Genomic DNA, 21,165 nt, shown 5'->3' on the forward strand with positions numbered 1-21,165 from the left:
ATTCCTTCCCATTCTGTTAAAGCTTGTCTTTAACAACATCAACATGTTGGCAGCCAAAATACATGGCTTGAACCTAAAAAATGGAACCCTAGACAGAGTTATTAATTTAACACACTGGCAAGCCAAGGACAGGTAAGATTCTGCACAGAGCCTTACCAACCTAAGACAGAAGTACATTGCTTTTGATAATGAATATTCCATGAGGGGTAAAAAAGGCTTTTTTGTCAGAATGACCTAAGACAGGTTCAGTTTTGTTAATAAAGTAAAAAAGGGAGAGAGGTGGAGAGGCTTTGGGGATGCTTGGCAAGTCTCTGACATGGGCCAAGGACAAAAAAAATGGGCTGCTTGGCAGGAATATGACATTTGCCAAGGACAAGGAAGTAGGATTCAGGCAGGAATCTGACATTAGGCTAGAACAAAGAAGTAATTTCAGGAAAGAATCTAAATCTTAGGCCAAAACAAAGAAGCAATTTCAGGCAGGAATCTAAATTTTAGGCTAGAACAAGGAAGTAGACCTCAGACATGAAAATGACTTTGAGCTAGGACAGGGAAGTTGGCTCAGATATTTTGGTCATCCAGATAGGCCCTTAGAAACAGTGATCCCGAGAGTGTTCACAGAATTTTGTTTATTGCCTTGTTTGTTCTTTTACTATTTGTGTTTATTGTCTTGCTTATTCCTTGACTATTTGCATTTATTGTATTGCTAGTTCCTCAACCTAGAACTGACCTGAATACTGACATGTAATTCAAATAGTATAAAAACAAAAAGGAGAAGGAGAAATGAGATAGAGGGCTCTAGGGAGGGGAAATGGGGCAAGGGCATGGCATATGAAATGTAAATAAATAAAATATCTAATAAAAATAAAAGAAAAAAAAGTATCACAGAGTTAAAAATCAAGGGCAGATTATTATATATTAATAATAGAACATTTCATGTTCAGGTATGGCTAAGGTGATGACATATACCTGTTAAATACCAAGATGAAAACATGATATATAATATCATAAAAGAACAACAAATATATAAATTATACTCTTTTAAAAATTCTCTTTATGGGCCAGTGAGATTGCTCTGCAGTTAAGAGCACTGACTGCTCTTCAGGAGGTCATGAGTTCAAATCCCAGCAACCACATGGTGGCTCACAACCATCTGTAATGAGATTTGATCCCCTCATACGGGTGTCTGAAGACAGCTACGGTATACTTTGGGCCAGAGTGCGCAGGGCTAGAGCAAGACATAGAAGGGAAGAAGGAAAGAAATGATTTTCTTTACTACTTAAGAATTTTTGAAATTGTGTATAAGTTCACCAAATGTCTATTTTCTATTTTAAGCATGGTGTGGGTTTGATATTAATAGCTTTCTTTATGTATGTCAAACATGTACATAACTACTATTCTCAGAGCCAAATAATTTTGATTTCTATTTATGTGTTGTGACGATCTGCTTGTGTTACAGAGCCACCATTTTCCTGACTAGGCTAGGCCTGAGGTCATGAGCAGCGAGTAGCAGCGTGTTCTCCCTGCTGTTGTGGCCCATGCCACACAAGATGCCAGCATGGGAGATGGCTTTGCCAATCTTCCACGCTCTCTCCACAAGGTTGAGCTGAGCCCAGACCATCCTGCCATCCATGCGGGCCCGGTAGGAATGAGACTCTAATGCTTAGATTATCCAAAGGCTTTATATATTTGGTAATGCTCAATAACAAAATGCCCACACAATCAGAGTGTAATCTAATACCCAACCTAGATATATCAACTACCTTTGGCTGCTAGAGACAGGCACATGTCTGCTTCCATGTTGCCCTCTCTCTTGTGCTCTCTCACTTAGCTCCTCCTTTTCCTTCTCCTCTTCATCTCCTTACTTCTCCTCTTCCTCTTCTTACTCCTCCCACCTTAGCTCCTCCCAACTTGCAGGAAAAAATATCCCACTACATCTATGTTCCACAAAATTTTGATAAAGCTTTGTATTTTAGTCATATTCATCCACCAAACAGTAACTATAAGTAGTATTTGCAAGGATAGGGAATGTGTGCAAGTTGCCAAATTTTTTAAACAGGCAGTGTTCAATCTGTAGGTCACAACCCTTTTGGGGATCCCATATCAAACATTTACACAACTATTCATGACCGTAGCAAAAATATGTTTATGAAATAGCAACAGAATAATTTTATGGTTCAAGGTCACCACAACATTTGTTGTGTATTAAACATGTATTAAAGGGTGGCAGCATTAGAAAGGTTGAGAACCACTACTGCCTTCCAGGACAAAGAAAAATTATCTTGAGAGAAGAAAACTGTCTATACACAAATCAGTGGTATTGAAATTGGGATTCTTTTTATTATACTTTATTAAATTCTTGCCTAACTCAGTGATTAGTGTCTCATGAGCTCTAGTTTGTGCACTAATAAAATAATCAATAACATAGAGGTTGCTTAACAGATACAAAGTTAAAAATTCATTTTAATCAATTAAAAATTAAAACAGTGCAATTTCCATTTATAATTTTTAAGACTATGAATATTCTGTCCTCTAGAAGCTTGCCTCAATGCCTCTATATATCTTATATCTTTGATCTGAATACATATTACATAGGACTTGCATAATAGTAGCTTTCTAAGACTTTCCTTCTAAGTACCTGCACTGATAATATTTTGTCTGTGGAAGACAGTTTATGTTTATTATACCCCCAACCTCATTTTTCTTCCCACCATTATTAAAAATCTTTTGATCATAGCTGTCTGTTTTCTAGAGATCTCTGCCTCTCACACATTCCTCATGGAAAGTGCTATCATCTTTAGACATATGCCCTGAGCTACCATTTTGCATACCTCAGAGGAATGCTTTAGAAACACAGTCCCAAAGTAAAAGCTTAAGATGACTGGGCAAGGATCAAAAGGCTCAAGATGTGGAAGGAAGGAATACCTTGACAGGTTCAGGCTGAGATGACTTGGTCTTTTGGGTGCTTTTATTTGTAAGTTGGGAGAAACTCTCTAAACACCCATTTTCCCATTTTAACAATGTTTCAGATTTGGTTCAATTTACCACAAATAGTATTTACTACTTTTTGTTAGGAAATGTAAATTCTGTAGATGAGGCTGTTCTGTGTCACAGAGGTTTGTGTATGTTACTGTTCAATGGTCATATATACTAGTATGTGTTAATTACATAAATGCTGAGGAATCAGAATCTAAGTAGTCCCCTGGATCCCTGGATACACACATATTCCAGTTAACCCATCACTACATAGATACCACTCCGAAGAATTTGAAAAGGTAATGAAAATGCCCTCATTCTTAATAGCTGAGAAGTATTCCATTGTGTAAATGAACCACATTTTCTGTATCCATTCTTCTGTTGTGGGACATCTGGGTTGTTTCCAGCCTCTGGCTATCACAAACAAAGCTGCTATGAACATAGTGAAACAAGTGCCCCTGTGGCATGGTGGAGCATCTTTTGAGTATATTCCCAATTTACAGAATGGAATACTACTCAGCTATTAAGAATGAGGACATCCTGAGTTTTGCAGGCAAATGGATGAAACCAGAAAATATCATCCTGAGTGAGGTAACTCAGACACAAAATGACGTGCATGATATTTACTTACTAATAAGTGGATATTAGCCAAAAAATGCCAAATACTCAAGATACAGCCCACAGAACTCAAAAAGGTCAACAAGCTGGAGGGCCTAAGTGAGGATGCCTCAGTTCCACTTGAGAGGGAAAAGAAAGCAACCACAATGGGGGAGGTAGGGACCTTGAAGGGAAAGGGGATTGGGAGGGAAGAGCAGGGAGCATGATCTGGTATTGGGTGGGGGAAAAGGACTGAAATCCCTGAGGACCAGCAGAAAGAATGGAAACATGTAACTCCTGGAGATAGAAAGTTGGGGAACCCTCCAGAATGTACCAAAGACCTGGGAGGTGAGAGACTCTCGGGACTCAAAGAGAGGGACCTTAGATGAAATGCCCTACATTGGGGAGATGGAACTTGTAGAGCCCACCTGCACATAAAGACAGAGCATCAAGTGAAGTATGGGGTTGTCATCCCACAGTCAAAACTCTGGTTCATAATTATTCCTATCTGATAGAGCTGCAGGGATGGAAATGGAGAGGAGCCTGAGGAAAAGAAGGTCCAGAGACAGGCTCAAAGTGGGATCCGGCTCAAGGGGAGGCCCCAAGACCTGATACGATTACTGAGGCTATGGAATGCTCACAAAAAGGGAATTATCATGATTGCCCCATGAAAGACCCAACAAACAGCTGAAAGAGTCAGATGAAGATATTTGCACCAACCAATGGACTGAAGCTGCTGCCCCCTGTGGTTGAATTAGGAGAATGCTGAAAGAAGCTGAGGAGGAGGGCAACTCTGTAAGAGAACCAACATCTCAACCTCAACCCCCGAGATTTCTTAGACACTGGACCACCAACCAGACAACATATACCAGCTGATATGAGGCTCCCAACACATATACAGCAGAGAACTGCCGGGTCTGGGTTTAGTCAGAGAAGATGCACCTAACCCTCAAGAGACTGGAGGTCCCAAGGAGTTTAGAGGTCAGGTGGAGTAGGAATGGAGGATGAGGACATCCTCTTGGAGATAGGGGATCAGGTAGGCGGTATGGGATGTGGAATATCAGAGAGTGAACTGAGAGGGGAATAAAATCTGGAGTATTAAGTAAATAAATAAATAAATAAATAAATAAATGAAAAAGAAAAGGTAATGAAAACACAAAGTCAGAATGTCACAGAAGAATAATCTAAATACATCACTTGGTCTAGGGTGGAAGATGGGAACACAAAGATTAAACAAGGAAGGAGTTTGAAAACATAGTGTTGTATAAGGGTATTTTAAAGATGGAGGGAGCAGGCTGATGAGGCATGTAATATGAGCACTGCTCTTGTCAAAACAAACAGAGAAGTGAGGGCTTCACTCATAAAGCCACAGAGAATTCATCTGTGTCCACACCTTCTACCATATTGAGCACTATAGTACAGAAAGAAATACTAATGAATGCTAGGACCAGGATTTCAGCAGGTAAAGCACAGCTGACAAGAGAACTTAGCCCTGTAACACGTGGGTGAGGGTCTCAATCTACTGAAAAACTGGCTTTGTTGCAAAGTTTGTGATAACTTGACAACTGTAGAAACTAGTAGTATAATGAAACTATACATATTTATATAAATATAAAATGAAATATCAAGAAACCATAGGAATCTTTTAAAATTAAAAAAACCATGCTATTGAGGTTGATGTGGTTTAACAAAGTTAATGAACATTTTATACTAAGTTTGACATGTTGGGTATTAAGGAAGGGGAAGTCTTTGCTGTTGTGCACTGGGTTCAACCAGTTTTCATGAGCCAGTAAGAAAAAAATAACAACCTACATGAAATGGAAATTTTTGTTTATTTTCTGGAGACTCAGTTGTGTCGTGTGATGTTTTCCTGGAAATGGTCTAGTGAAAGGATGTTTGGCTCAGAACAGACACATGGTGTTTTTCTGGAAGCTGTCTTGTAAAAGCATGTGATGTTTTGCTGCAACAGACACGAGAAGGCATGTGTTGTTTAGAAAGAATATAAACATAATCCCACAGACAATGAAGGGATGTTCTTGCATTGGTATGCCTTGCAATGATTTGCAGGTTTTCACTGAAAACACTCTTTTATAAGTATGCCTTGTATGCTTCACTGATCTTTGCTTGCCCAGACTTTGTAGAGAGAAAAACACCAAAGAACTTCTCATAGTATTCCAAAAGCTTCTTGTCTTTCTTCTGGATCAAGCCACTGCTACTGATTCTTGTTTGGTGTTTGACAATTGGACTTGACTGTCACTACTGATTCATGTTTGGAATCACCCCAAAGAACTACTGCTAAACAGGTCCACATACCCCTTGTCCTATGAAACATCTTTCAAATCCTACCTTTTGCCAATTGGCTTGAAGCAAAATTGAATTGTTTAAGAACCTTTATTAAAGTAGGTTTGAAAAATCTAAGGCTACATCCTGTACCTAACAAACGTTGGGAATCAAATCCAAACAATTAACATCAAGTTTTTAAACATATCCTTATAAAACCTGAAGTCTGTCAGTAATTCAACAACTAATTGGTTACAGAGTTACAACCAAATGACTGTGGACACTAGATAGTTTTTAACATGTAGAACATGTTGAATTCTGTTGGAGCCATTTTCCATTCTTTGGCGAGTCTGTGCAGTTCTGAAGTATGCCAGTGAGTCATTCATCTAAAAGTGTGTAGCACTGACATTACTGAATGCAAGCTTCTCCCAAAGTTTCTTTTACTCTCCTGGTCACTTTGATAATAACCTAACACTTTCCTCGGGCACTGGTTGAAATACAAAATTGTTTGTGTTTTCAAGTGAGTTAGGAAAATACTTAAATACCTTATGAGAAGTTCAATATGTCTTTATTCTCATAAGAGTTACACAGGTGTTTGGCTGGTTATTTTCAGAACTTTGGAATTTTGTTTTAAAATTATAAAGAAACTAATCATTTTCTAAGTGTTTTTTTAAAATTATTTTGGACAAATTTACTTTTTTCAATTATGACCTCTTGGTCTTCTTCAGAATAAATCTAACTGGATATTTCTTAAATTGCAACTATGTCAGCCCTAGAACTTAGTCCTTGAAGTACTGCATGTCTTTCATGATTTTCTTTAGATATTATCTCCTGTGAAAAGCTTCCCAAGACTTTGTGGAAACAAATCACTTGTGTATATCATGTGTATTAATTAGTGTCTAATTCTTGAAATCACATAATGGCAGACTTCCAAGCTTGACTCTTGCAGGCTGTGGCCCATCCTCATTTAAAATAGATACTGCGTGTGTTTGTTAACAACAGAAGCTTTGGCAATTGAAATTGCCTGAAACACGGGGCAACCAATATAGTCACTCAGGCTTGACTTGTTAAAATATTAAATCAATAGCTCTAAGTTTGGGAGTCATAGTTTTTTATAAAAGTTCTTCAAATCATATCCAAATCATTATATAGCCTTAATGTGTGTGTGCTTATGTGTATGTGTGTAAAAGAAGGGAGAGAGTGACAGAGAGAGAGAGAGAGAGAGAGAGAGAGAGAGAGAGAGAGAGACAGAGTTGTGACTTGCTGTGACTGCCACCAAGGGCTATTGCATTACCCTCTGTATGTAAGCGTGTCAAACACTGCTCTCTAGTGACTATGTTCTTTGATCTGATCCCCACTTTGTGGCACATGTTCCGGCATTGTACACACTGTGTACAGCACACAAATATTATTTTGTTTATTTGCTTGTGTGTTCTAATATAGAAATATCAACCTTTTTCCTCATTGGACATCTGAAGGCAGAGGGAGTCACCAGCACCTTTTTCTGGAATCAAGCCAAAGATGTTTGGCCAGGGTTCTTGCTCATAGTGTGTCTACTTCAACCTCCATGGTCTGATCTGGAAGTAAGATCTGAACTTGTGCTGTCAGTGTTTCTGGCAGTACACAGAAGACATGAGGTTCATTAAGTTGGGCTAAAAGACACTGGATGGATTATTCAAAACTGTATCTATCACCCAGTTAAATTAATCATGACTGTCTTTCACATAAAAAAAATTTAAAAGTCTTAAGATCTTCAAAAATAGAAAGAGAAGAAATAACAAACATGCCATCATCCAACTGACAGAACATATATGTATGCACATTATAAAGACATACATGTATATTATAAATAATATATGTTGATATTATAAATAACATATGTATATATTATAAATCTGCATACATTATTTAGAATGTTCTATAAAATATACATACTACTGTTTCAATGTTTAAAATGGTTGGGGAGAATGTTATCTGGCACTTGGAATTAAAATCAGACCCATGTATGTGACTGACAGGTGCTCTACCTGAGCTAAAATCTTACTCTATGAAAGAATTTTGAAGTGTTTCCAAAATTACAGTGGCCCTTTCCTTATATATTATCTGTTGTACTCTATAAATAATAAAAATAGGCAGTTCATAAGATTCTGCTATAATATAGAGAATATTAAAATCTTAAATTTGCAACCTAGGTGACATATGGATAGATACAGATATAGATCTAGATGATAAAGTTATAGATAAGTCTGGAAGAATACATCTCCAAATAGAATAGTAATTATACCCAAATTATGGAAATAAACAATAAATTTTAGTCTTCACAGTTTGTCTTTGGATTTCCAAACTTTTATGATGATCACGATCTATAGCTCCCAACTATAATATAGCCAGGTTTATAAATATAAATGTATACATGTAGATAGATGGATTGGTACACATACTTATATGTGTATACCATTTGTGTACACATTTATGCATTTGCACGTACTTTCTTTCATAAATAGGTTTTCACAGGGCACAGCACATTATCCTGACAGTTTCAAAAACTGCAGAAGCCACTGAGTTAGTTGAGTGTAGAATGAAGGATTACTTTCTTTGGCATGTGCCATAAATTAGAGCTTTGATAATTTTGTAAATTTTCAGTCACCATAAAACAGAAGTGATGTCTTAGAAGCTTTTTGAAAGCTGTGTAACTGCTGGTAATTGGCTTTTGGGAAGAAAAGGATGCATTAAGCTTCAATTTCTTCATGTTTTACAACAAAATAGTACATTGTAAAGCTCTTCAGTATGTCAGAGTGACTGTCCAATGGCTGTCTGGAGTGGCCAGATGGCTGATTATATTCACATCTACTGTCAGAAATGGTCCTCACATGTCACAAATAGTTAATACAATTGAGAAAGACAGCTGCCTTCAATAAACATAGACCTACTCCCCCACTTAGAAATACTACATCTTGCCAGAATGTGTTACTGTGAATCTCCCTATTTCCAAATGCAAACTTCACCACAGCTCCAAATAAACAAGCAAAACCAAGTGCTTGAAGCTAACGTATCATGCTATGAGAGCTTCCAACACTAACGGCATTGCACACACTAATGGCAAATGCACACACACACACACACACACACACACACACACACACGACTAATAGCACCTCTGTGTCCTGGAACTCTGATTATAAAAGCAGCTCAACATTTCACTGTGGTTCTGGCTTGCTGTGGCTGCCACCAAGGGCTATTGCATAATCCTCTCAGTGTAAGTGCGATATTTTCTACCTCTTCCCTTTGGGTCCTATTTTTCCTTGACCTGATTCCCAGTTTGCAGTCCGTACTCTCGTGTTGTGCAGATTATGTGCTATGCACACATATCAGGATTTTGTTGTTATTGTTGTTTTACTTTAGAAATAACAAACCTATCTTCATCCAGCTGGCAGAAGGGGAACATTTCACTTAATATCTAAAAATGTACTCCGTTATTTGAAATGTTTTTAAGGAAAAAAGTGGTTCATAGTGTGAATTTTTAAAGTATAAGTTATTTCCTAAAGCAATTCTAGGACTTAGAATTTATATATGCATTTGATTAAAATTTAACAAAATTTACAGAATAAAAATTATTACATTCTTAAATAATTTTATATTTACAAAATTTTAAAAAAAATGAAGTATCAATCAAAAATTTAAATTAAGGGCATTTAAGCATGCAAAATTTAAAACTAAATACTCTTTTTAATGTGTCATATTTATATTATATATCTAATCAGACTAAAAGGGATATTATTTACATTTTTAATTTAATGGTCCTGTTACACAAATATAATTTTTGATACCCTACAATGATGAGGATCCAGGATTGGTCAACAATTTGGATGAATAAGTAATATATTTGTATATATCATACCTGTGATAGGGATGTTCCAAGTCTTGACAGGGACAAAAGAAAGTATTGAGAGAACCCTACTCAGCATGAGATTGCCCACCTAGGGTATAGCTCAGTGATGTGGTGGATGCAACATCCAGCATCTCAGAAAAAAAATAATACAGGATGTAAGATGAGGTCCCTGGTTACTCTACTCTAAATGCACGAGCATTGTTGTCCATAGAAAACCTTAAATATATGACAGGAGTCTAGGGAATTGCACCATTGCTAATCTAGGTAAGGAACCCAAACCTTTAAGGATGCTGTAGCTGCTAGCTTCAGTTCATTGAAACATAACTTCTCCTGCATCTTCTCTCAGCTGACTCCTATTCTACTCTAGAAATGACAGTGCAGGATGCTACTGCCTCATGCTACTGAGCAGCAAAATGAAGCTGGTGGGTCTGAATGTTGAAGTTTTTGTTGGGTTTAATTTTAAGTGATTTAAATTTATATTTAAAGGTTGAAATAACATGATTTTATGTATTTCTCCTCATTGCTACATGTTTATATTATTGCTAAATATCGTGACACTTTTATATTATTAGCTTGAATAAAATATTATATTGATATTCATTAAAATTCATTTTCACATCTCCCTCTTTCTCTTCCTGGTTCTCCTGTTGCCATGGCGCCTCAGAGTTTTCTAAATGAAGAACATGGATTTCTAGTACTATATCTTCTTTGTTGTCTTTAATCATACAATTATTGATGAGCCAGTCAGAGCTTTGGCAAAGGGAAAAGATTTAATTTATTTGCAGACAGTGATCACATGTTTACAGCAATGCTAGTAAGTCCTAGAAGAACTATACCTTTGTAGATATACAGCAAGGACTTGCTTCTCAGAGAAATATCTTGGAGATTCTCTGCAAGGAGCAAGCAGTAATGGGCATGAAAGGTGCTGCTGCATAGAGCTAACACACTGAAAGTTCTTTATTTCCATCTCCTTATGTCTTCTCAGAGTGTGGACCGAAGCTAGAGCCTGTTTGCTAAGCATGGATGCAGTCCTGAGTTCTGTGTTCATGTTTGGATTTCTTCTGTCCGAGGATGCTCTGCATACTTAACTCTTGCTTATATCTGCAGTACTTGTTCGCCATTGCTTTTACCAGCCTGTGAGCTGACACGGCCTAAATAGCATGCTTCACACAACATGGTGAATGTCACACCCTTTCTCTGACAGCCCCATCCTTTTCTCCTTGATTCTCCCTTCCCAACGCCCACATACTCTTACTTATTCTTTGGGTCTCAGTTAAGTGATTGCTTTCCACGTACCTAGCACACCTCCCTAATCTTGCACCTTTGTATTTCCCCCGAAACCAGATACTTTCTAATGTGTCAAGTTACACTGCAATTTGATTGCATTCCAAGGTGACTATGCACCCTAAATGAGGTCTCCTTGAAGTAGTGCACTTAAAAATAACAAGTTCAGGTATTCAGAGAAGGGACATAGAGTTATTGGCACAAGGCTTGACAGAGCACCTGAAAGGTTGCCTGGCTAGGTAGCCAGTCCCTTCTCAACCATGAACATCAAGGAAGATCCACACTATGGGAACCTAGACAGACCCATAGTAAGGAATAGAAAGAAACTGGTGGAGAGATCCAGTCACTTTTGAATCTATTCGCTAGCAGAAATATGAAGATACAGGCACTCAAAAGTCACCTATACCCAATGCTCATGTTTCTAGTGGCCAAAGTCAGCCAGGAGGAAGAGGATAAAGCATCCTGGTAAAATATGGAGGGACAGCATCTGGGCCAAAGAGCATGATAAGGAGCAGCACAAAGACTATTCATGGATTCTATACCAATTGCTTTGATTCTTATAACTCCTTACAAAATTGCACATGAAAATATGAATGACTAGAATTGCACATAGAAAATATGAATGAATAGATGAATGACTCTCTAAAAATCTTTAATATTACCTCAAACAGATTTATTGTTTTAAATCTTTATAATGCTTTAAAAAAAAAACAAATTGACAAGGTAGAATAAAATTTTGTCCAATTCTATGTCTTAAGTTAGATTTGGACATTATTAGCAGCATACACATCAGGTTACATCTTCTCTTAGCTCTCTGTCTCTGCTAGGCCCCTAGTCCTCAGAGCATCCCAGTGCACTAGAATTCTCATTTAAAGTTTATAAATTTAAAAAAAAAATGAGGTCAGAGACAGTTGAGAATATCAGGCCAAGCCTTCCTTTTCAATTCTTACACTTAATAAAAACAAAACCAGAAAATATATAAATGTTAAAATGTTAAAGCATTTCTTTAGCAAGTTCAAAATAAAATCTGTGAACCAGAGGCACACTCCTCATCACTGACCTGTGCAGATGGCATCTGAAACAGTACCACTTTGGTACTTTCAGAATCCCATGTAAATACACTTGGGAAGGAAATCGTGGCTACAACCAAGAGTATCTCTTATTTAAATTGAAATCTCCTTCCAAAGAAATATGTACAGTTATTTGATAAATTTTCATAAATGTATGTGTGTATGGTGTGTGGGTGTGTATTTGTGTTTGCTTGTGTGAGCGTATGGTTACACATACCTGTGTGTGCAAAGCATGCTTTTAAAAATCAGAGTTGATGTAGGGTGTCTTTCTTTATAACATTACACCTTATATGCTGAGGCTGAATCTTTCTGAACCCAAAACTCATCTTTTGAGCAGGTCTAGCCATCCAGTTGCTTAGAGAAGTCCCCCTCTCTGCCTGGGACAGAATAGGATTCCAGGCAGATCCAATACCAGCTTCACTTTTGTATGGGTTCTGATGATACAAACTGCTGTCCTCACACATGTGGGACAAATTCATTGTCCTCTGACTTACCACACCAGTCTCTTGATGCCTTTAGGTGATATGAATAGACCTGGCGTGAAATAGGGAGACTATCTGCTTGTACATAATGATATATGTGGGATTACGGCCTAAATCTAGACTCACTGTTCATTTACTTCTCATACACACACATCCTGAAGAAAATATCAAACAGCATTTTGACTATGCTTTATTATATGAAGTCAGGAGTAGAATTTTTTCACTCAGAACACTATGCCAGCCCTCAGGTAAGTTTCTGATTTGAAAGCATGCCAGAGTTTAGGTTCTCATAAAGAGATTCCTGAATTGCGTCACAGAAGAGAAGGGAATGAAAGGAAGGAGAGAAGAAATAGTAGAGGGAGAAAGATTTGCAATAGTAAATAAAAATTGAAATGATGGAAAACATAGAATCTGTGTTCCTCTTCCAGACTACATGACTTACAAATTTTAGTAGCAGTACTTTGAATATCCTAAATATGAATAATGACAATTGTTATTTTATTGCTTTTCTTTATCAAAATGTCCTTTTAAATGAAAATGGTGTCCAATTTTAGTCTAAAATAAGGTATTTTCCTACATTGAGCTTATTAACATTATTTTAATGCCCTATAAGATGCAAAAGATTCATGAATATTATAAAATGTCTGACAGACAAAGATTTGTGTGTGTACATTTCTGTGTGTCTGTGTGATTATGTATGCACATACATAGGTTTTTCAAGAATGTGTTGCTCGGCAAATAAATGAAATTAGAATATTTCATATATTTATTTTGATTATTTAAATTATAATATGTATGTGTGCATGTATGCATGCACATGCTTGTGGGTACGTACACATGAAGATAGATGTTTACAGACCCTGGAAGTGCCAGATCCAGGTTATTCAACACAGGTGCTAGGAATTAAACATGGGTATTCTGTAAGAGCAGTACAAGCTCTTTACAATAAGCCACCTCTCTAATTACCTAGTTAAATTTGCATGGTTTATTCCAAATTTAATCCAAATGCTATCAATATCTCAGCAGTAATAGGTTACACAGGGGTTTAATTGTGGTTCCATAAAAAAAAAAAAAAAAAAAAAAAAAAAAAAAAAGCGACGGTCCTTTAGAGAAATAACTGACTTTAGGTCTGAGGAAGAAAACAGAGAAAATTGGTTTAATTATCTTGCCCCAGAGAGCAGGAAAATTATCAAAGGATATAAGTGTTATCTCACAAGGTTCCAGTTGTGACGTGGAAAACTCTAAAATGATGCAGAAATGATTACAGCAGCATTAGAAGAGATGAGGACACAAACTAATATGAATCCTTAATAGGTTAATATGACCTATTAACCCTTCCAGTCAATAAGAATCAGACAAACATCCAAGACGCAAATGAGTGAGATTAGCAAATAAAATGATCGTTGTATGCATGCAATGTATGCAAGGAAGACAGCTGTACTATTAAAATATGATCTACTTCTAGTTTGATTAGGAATGTAAACTAATTTTTTTTAAGACATTCCTTCTTGACCCAACAGAGTGGCAACTCTATAAATGTCTTACTGTTCATATATTAGCAGCAACATGGAATAACAAAAATTAATCACAATTTACACTTGTAACATCTTTTTTGACTAGGTGGCTTAGCATGGACAAATAACATTTATATAAAGATGGTTCAATAATCCTACTCCCTATACCTAGCTGAGAGAAAGAAAGGAGGCCTTCATGGTTCTGTTCCTGTCTTTGACACTGTTTTGAATTGTAAAATTCAGTCAATGAAGGAATTCCACATATAAATTCTTTCAATGTATGTCTTGCAAGGGTTGCGGACTTAATTGGTAAAGTGCTTATCCTACAAACTAGTAAGACTCAACACCCAGAGATAAGATTCCATGTTCAGAAACATGAATGAACCTATAATCCTAGTACTGGGGACCAAGGTCACTGAAGCTTCCAGGCCATCTACTTTAGCTTAATCAGGTAGCTTTAGGTTCAGTGAGAGACACTGTCCCAAAAATTAAGGTAGAAAGATATTGAGTAAATCATACATTGTTAATCAATAACCTCCATTTATGTATACAAAGATGTCCACATATGAACACACACTCACACAAACACACATCTTAGAAATATCTTCAATATGTTTTAAAAGACACAGTGAGAAAACATGCAGTGATGTTTTAAGTTACTTTAAATAATCTCACAAAACAATTTAATTTGTTACATGTTATAAGTTAATAGATAAAATTTTATAGGAAATGGGCAGCAAGGATCAAATATACACTTAAGATGACATAGGGTATGTTCTGAGTGGTATGGCTAAAAACAAGATATGCATATCCAATTGATTACAATTATATCATGGATGGCAAAAGAATGTTGCAGAGAATTTGAGTAGACTTTTTGTCTTTATGTTATACTATAATCCTTAAGAAAGTACTTTTTGTTTTGTAACCTTTCAATAATATTTTTAGGTGAACATTTAAGGACTCCCTTACAGATAATGAAATGACACAGAAATAATGGTGGACTTGTCATACTTAATGAAGAGTAGAAGCTGATCTTTGATTTTATTTTCTTCCATATTACAGGGAAAACATATTACATATTACAGGAAACAACTAGGATTTTGTAACATCAAAACTTCTTCAGGAAAACATGCATTTTTGATGGTAAAGATTAAAAATTTGTTTAAGAATTAAACAAATTAAAGATTAAGAATTTATTTGCTCATGGAAACTTCAAGTAGAAGCATGTTGAAAATACAGTGTGATGAGACAATCTGTCAGACTAAATTATGACAACGAGCAGCATCTAATGTCTACACAGCTAGATGCACCTATGAGAAAATCAGAGAAGTTGATGTACCTGCCTCGTCCAGAGAAGGTAAGGAGGAAGCCCAGAATGGAGTCTCAATTTCCAGGGAAAGGAAGTGGTCAGTAGAGGGCATGTGCTGAAAAATGATGGCAAGAGAGGCCTTTAATGTATTCGGAGTTTGGTGACAGAGCTCACTTCCTGACTAGCAAGGAGACTTGGAGAATAAGAGGAAGCAAGAATTCAAATGCAGAAGGACAGTATGACATGAATAAACTTAATAATGTTCCACTTCCTTCAAACACACACACAAATTTATATCCTATAGTGTGTGTGTAGTCAAAAGAACAGGAAGCAGAGACTCAACCAGATACTTGCACAACAATGTCTAGGTCAGCATCCTCCATTACAGCCCAAGGGAAGAAACAACACAACTGTCCCCTGATGGATGAACAAAATGTGGCATACATACACAGCAAAACTCTGGCTAACCTTGAGAAAGGAAGGTAACTTGGACAGAGACTAGGCACTTATGATCCTAAATGAAATAAACCAGACACAGGAGAGCAAAGGCTATGCGAGTCCATTTATGTATGGTACCTAGAATAGTCAAGTCCTGGAAATAGAATGGTGGTTGCTAGGGAGCATGGGGAGGGAGTGATGGCAGGCTGTCATTCAGTATCCATAGATGAGAAAGTTCCAAAGGCTAATAGCTAACAGTTCCAAAAATGTGGATGTACTTGATGGCTTCAACATGTACACAAAATATGCAAAAATTGCGAAATCTATGTTACATTTTATACAAACACAGAAGACAGACATGAGGAAACAGTGTTGGTAATTATCTCAAAAATTTCAGAGGAAGAAAAAGAGAGCAATAGGTTGGATTAGTTAGCCAGAGTAAAAGTTGGGAAGCTGGTAAAACCTCAAGCATAGTCACCAAAACAAGTACTTATCACGGAAGTATACATACTCAAGTTCTAGACAGAGGCGACACAGTACTGTTGACAGGAAAGGTACATGATTGCTGTGGTCCGTCCAATATCTAAGTGGAAATATTTCAAGATTTCCTATAGTAGAAGCATGAGAGCACCTGGCACCAAACCCTACCTACACCAATATTTTCTGTATCCTTACCATGAACATTAACTATATCACCATGAGATCTATTTTCTTCTTGAATTACCAAGAATGTTCACCTTTCCTTTTGAAGGAGTCCTTCATGGCTTCTCTTTGGCACATCAGTGTGGGTAGAGCATCACTATTCTAGAATGTTGGGGGCATTATCAAGTAAAATAGGGTTACTTGAGTACAGGTTCTAAGACAGTGTGATGGGGAACCAAGAAACCAAATGAATAATAACTAAGTGTGGGTAGGTAGTGTCCACAATGTGGGTCCAGTAAGCACATAGATGGAGTCTGGCATGGTATTTTATCATGTACAGAATTCTAGCAATTTAAAATTATATATATATGTTTTAGTTAGGGTTTTATTGCTGTAAAGAGACATTATGACCATTGCAACTCTTATAAAGGAAAACATTTAGTTGGGACTGGCTTACAATTCAGAAGTTTACAGTCCATTATTGTCATGGTGGGAAGCGTGACGGCATGCAGGTAGACATAGTGTTGGAGAAGGAGCTGAGAGTTTTATATCTTGATCCACAGGCAACAGAAGGGGACTGTGTGCCACACTGAGTGTAGCTTGAGCATAGGAGACCCACCCCCCACAGTGACATATTCCTCTAGCAAGGACACACTTATTTCAACTAGGCCACATGTCTTCATCGTGCCATTTCCTATGGCCAAGCATTCAAACACATGAGTCCATGGGGCCAAACCTATTCAATCCATCACAATGCAATTTCCATAGCTTTCCACATAATGTCTTTGAATTGTGGTTAGACACTTGTAACTGAAATCTCAGAGAGACCACAGATGAGGGGACACTACTATATCCACAGGTGTTGAGGAGGTAAGACTCAGCCTTCAGGGCCGTATGATTCTGGTGTTGTGCTCACAAAATCATGGTAAAAATAATAATAAAAAAACCACCTAACTAACAACAAATCCTAGCAGTGGCATTTCCTCCAGGTACTGTATTCTGTCTGTATGTCACAAATGAATTCAAGTCAAATACTATGTGATGACACTTAGGTTAGTGCTGTTTGTATTTTTTGTTGTTGTTTTGTTTTCTTTGTGTGATATTTCATGACAGGAAACTGTCATAGTTTGTTTTAGTTATTTTACTTCTTGCCAATTCACATTAAATGTATGTGTACATAAAATGCCAGATATTTCCATTTTAATTATTCACCAATGCATCTGTCTTTTGACTACACCGTTAAATACGAAGCTTAGGGTGCAGAATTAAGGCCTCTGTGGCTTTCCCCCTCCATGTTAGCATATTTAGTATTGTCTTTGTTCTACTCACGCTTGGGCAGTCATGTTGGTCAGACTTCATGGCTGTAGCTTCTGACATTCCCAGGAGACACCATCTCAGCCAACTCCCTGATCTTCTGGTTTACAATCTTTCTGTCTCTCTTCTGCAGTGATTTCTGAGCCCTGGGTACAGAGGTATAGTGTAGATTTAGCCATTGTGATCATACAAAAAGAACTCCAGTCAACAAGGTAGCTTGACAGCTAGAGAAGTCGCCCTCCCCAGGAAAGAATGCAAGAATTTATCAAATATCAAATGGTCAGCCCTGAAAACATACAAGGGATGCTATGCAGCTAATACTTAAATATTTATAGATATATGTTAAATACATATATGTGCATATAACAATTAATGCAAAGAGAGGGCATAAACTTGATAAAGAACAAGGAAAGGGGATGGGAGGGTTTAGAGGGAGCAAACAGAAGGAAATGATGCAACTATAATCTAGAAAGAAAGGAAATCATATTTAGATATTTAAAAACAATAAAGAAAACTTAGTGTTATACCCTCAGGATGATGGTTTCTAAAGTCCAGAAAGTGGTTCTCGCAGTGTATGAAGCCTTGCATAATTTTTGTGTTATTCTTGCAATCCACCCCCTCTCTTCCCCAATAAGCAAGTGAAGGTGGGAGGAAGTGCCACCAGTTGGCTACCCATTGGCTTTCATTATCTGTCAGACTGAACCTGAGAGAAATATACATCTATGTATGTATATATGAAATATGCATGACTATCTGCATAGAGGGACTTTTCTTTGACGATGTCTATAGCTTTTGCTTTCATTAGCTCTGCATAATATTTGTAAACATGTTTTTTTTCAGCCATCTTTCTTTAGATAGTTCCATTTACTCTTTTAACTGGTAAGAAAATTAACCATCTACATGTTTAGCAATACAGGACCTCGGCCTGTTTTTCACTCTTGTGGCTGAAGTTGTGAGAGATGGTGGATAAGTAACAGTTTCACTTTTGTAGTGCTTTATCTACATGTAACAGACCACTGCCATGAGAAAGGAAGTTTAAAAGACTTACAGGTAAAGAACCACTACCCCAATTCTGAGAAAACATGCTAGTCTGTTAAGCACTCGTTCTCTCCTTCCTCCTCTCCGTTCTCTAGTAGCCTGATGCATACCTAAGTCATACTCCAATAACTTTAATTAATTTATAAAAGCAACTTTATGTCCCAAGTGCCAGTTCTACCATCTCTCCCACATACAACAGAAATTTTTTCCAGTTCTGTTTTTTTTTTCTCTAAGTATCATTTAGGCACAAGGAACTATTTCCTTACACAAGTGAGTGCTGCTTGACGGAGTTTACACGTCAATAACTGGTCTTCTCCAATGTCAGTAAACATGTGTATGAATTAACTGTATATGAGGAGATGCACATATTATAGCTTAGTCTCCATGTTTATGAGGGCCTTGTGAATCATTTGTCTTTTTTTGGTAGGATTTATAAAGCATAACGACTGGTATGCTGCAACTTCCTCTTTTCATGCACTATCCTTTTGCAGAGCAAAACCCCCATGTCTTTGCCACTTGAAAGAGTCTAGCAGGAAACAGAACTGTCTGAGGTGCTGGTCGCTCACCAGCAATGGAGCAGATCGACAGGCAGCTGTAAACGGGGCCCAGAGGTAAGAACAACATGCCTTTTGTAACTTTTCAGTTTACTATTTATTTTCCTATTTCTATGCTAATAATACAATGACGAGGATGCTGGCCAGATTACAAACTAGCTTGTGTAAGCCTCTCATATAAATAGTAAAATTTTTTAAATGACAAAAGTTTAACCAATTTGCCAAGCTTTAACTTCACATTTAAGATTTTGATAAGTTGCAAAAAATTAAGTATTTTTTGGTCTGAAAGTTATTATAGCTGCAAAACGAAGTACTGTCTTCCTTTTTTGTAGGTAACCCTTCACACAGCTAACTTTTGCACAACTGTTTGTATTATTAATAAATTTGAATGTTTATTTTTTCCTCCACCCAGTTGATTTCTGACATTAATAAATCCTCTTATGGCTCTATTATTCTTTTTATGCTTTATTTATCGAACATTTTTCTTTCATAAATTCTATATTATTTTACACACCATAAAATGATGTTATTTAACATCTAGCATTTGGGAATATTGTTTCTTTTCATTAAGTTATGGTACTATAATTTAAAAAAATGATTTAAAATGTAAATCAAATGCATGATCTTAAAATCTAAATAAGAAAATCTAACTTCCCTAATAGGGGAGTTTGCATTTATAAAACTTGATAGAGTAAAAAAGAAAATGAAGATAACTTATACTAGTAATTATGAATCAAACCACTTTGGTTTCATGAGTTGAATTCTAAAATGGCCTAAGTCCTAAAAAACACTGTCTTCTGATTTGTGCAAATCTGAGAAGCTGCTTGTCCACCTTAACTATCTTTAACTGTGTATTCAAATATAGAAACTTAACAGTCTTTCTTGTAGCAGGCTTTTGTTTAAGTTTTCTAAAATTATTACACCACACTGAAGTTAACAAACAGAATTTGAGAAAGAACAAAGGTACTCAAGAGCACTGTTCAGTTACACATGTGGGGTTTGCAAAGTTTGCTAGTAAAATTTACTATACTTAAACAACTTAGGAAAATGACACACATCACACATTTACTGTTGGAGATTTGCTAAAAGGAAACATCCAGACTCATATATCTGAGAGCACATTTAATTTTACTTTTAAAAGAGACAGTCATGGCCTCCAGTAAAGGGAATCAACAATATCTCCTTTCTTGCTGATCTTGTTTTCACAGTGCTACTAAGCACTGAAGCCTTGCTAGTGCCGCTGCTGTTCCTGGTACCTATTTACTGTTTAAAACCAGTACCACACACTGGGCCCTGACCAGAATCATTGTCTTCTCATTGTGGTTCAGAAAAGAAAATATTTAGTATTATAAATTGAGGAAAGTAGTTGATAATGCGAGTTGGACCTTCTAACTAGAATGTAGAGTAAGTTGGTAGCTTAATGATAACATGGTGTCTCTTCAACTTTAAGTATTGCATACTAACAATACTTCTATCTGAACTTGATTATGTTAATTCAACAACTATATTTCAAAGCCTATCAATATCCATATTTTCAAATATCTATACTTTGCATAATGAAACATTTTGGTATCATTAACTACTGGTTATTGTGAGTGTGCTATGAATTATGCGACATCACAATTCATATGGGATAAGAACCACAAGAAAATTATAGAGTAAGTTGATCACCTCTGTAACTCAGGGCAGTAAAAGAAGGCCGAGGCCATAGAGAACATGCTGTCTTCTTGGCAGGGCAGATTTGTTATTGATGTGAATTATTATGTCTGATTTAGCAGCCT

At 36.7% G+C, this 21,165-nt stretch overlaps 2 protein-coding genes across 4 annotated transcripts in view; one reads left to right on the forward strand and one right to left on the reverse strand.

The window, feature by feature from the left end:
- LOC143441996 (uncharacterized) overlaps positions 1-21,165 on the reverse strand; it is a 119,493-nt gene that overhangs the window by 75,972 nt on the left and 22,356 nt on the right. For both annotated transcript variants that reach the window (XM_076932467.1, XM_076932466.1), the window contains exon 2: positions 17,808-17,938. In XM_076932467.1, coding sequence (XP_076788582.1) covers positions 17,873-17,938 — 66 coding nt within the window. In that variant the 3' untranslated portion in view covers positions 17,808-17,872. The remainder of the gene's footprint in view (positions 1-17,807; positions 17,939-21,165) is intronic.
- The window catches only part of Mbnl1 (muscleblind like splicing regulator 1), a 165,136-nt gene continuing 163,285 nt past the window's right edge, over positions 19,315-21,165 (forward strand). The window contains exon 1 of one of the 2 annotated variants that reach the window (XM_076932463.1): positions 19,315-19,441. The gene's annotated coding sequence lies outside the window, so the exon portion shown is untranslated. The remainder of the gene's footprint in view (positions 19,442-21,165) is intronic. The other variant, XM_076932443.1, reaches the window with a different exon arrangement.

Source organism: Arvicanthis niloticus, chromosome 4, assembly GCF_011762505.2.
Source record: "Arvicanthis niloticus isolate mArvNil1 chromosome 4, mArvNil1.pat.X, whole genome shotgun sequence".
Taxonomy (NCBI): Eukaryota; Metazoa; Chordata; class Mammalia; order Rodentia; family Muridae; genus Arvicanthis; species Arvicanthis niloticus.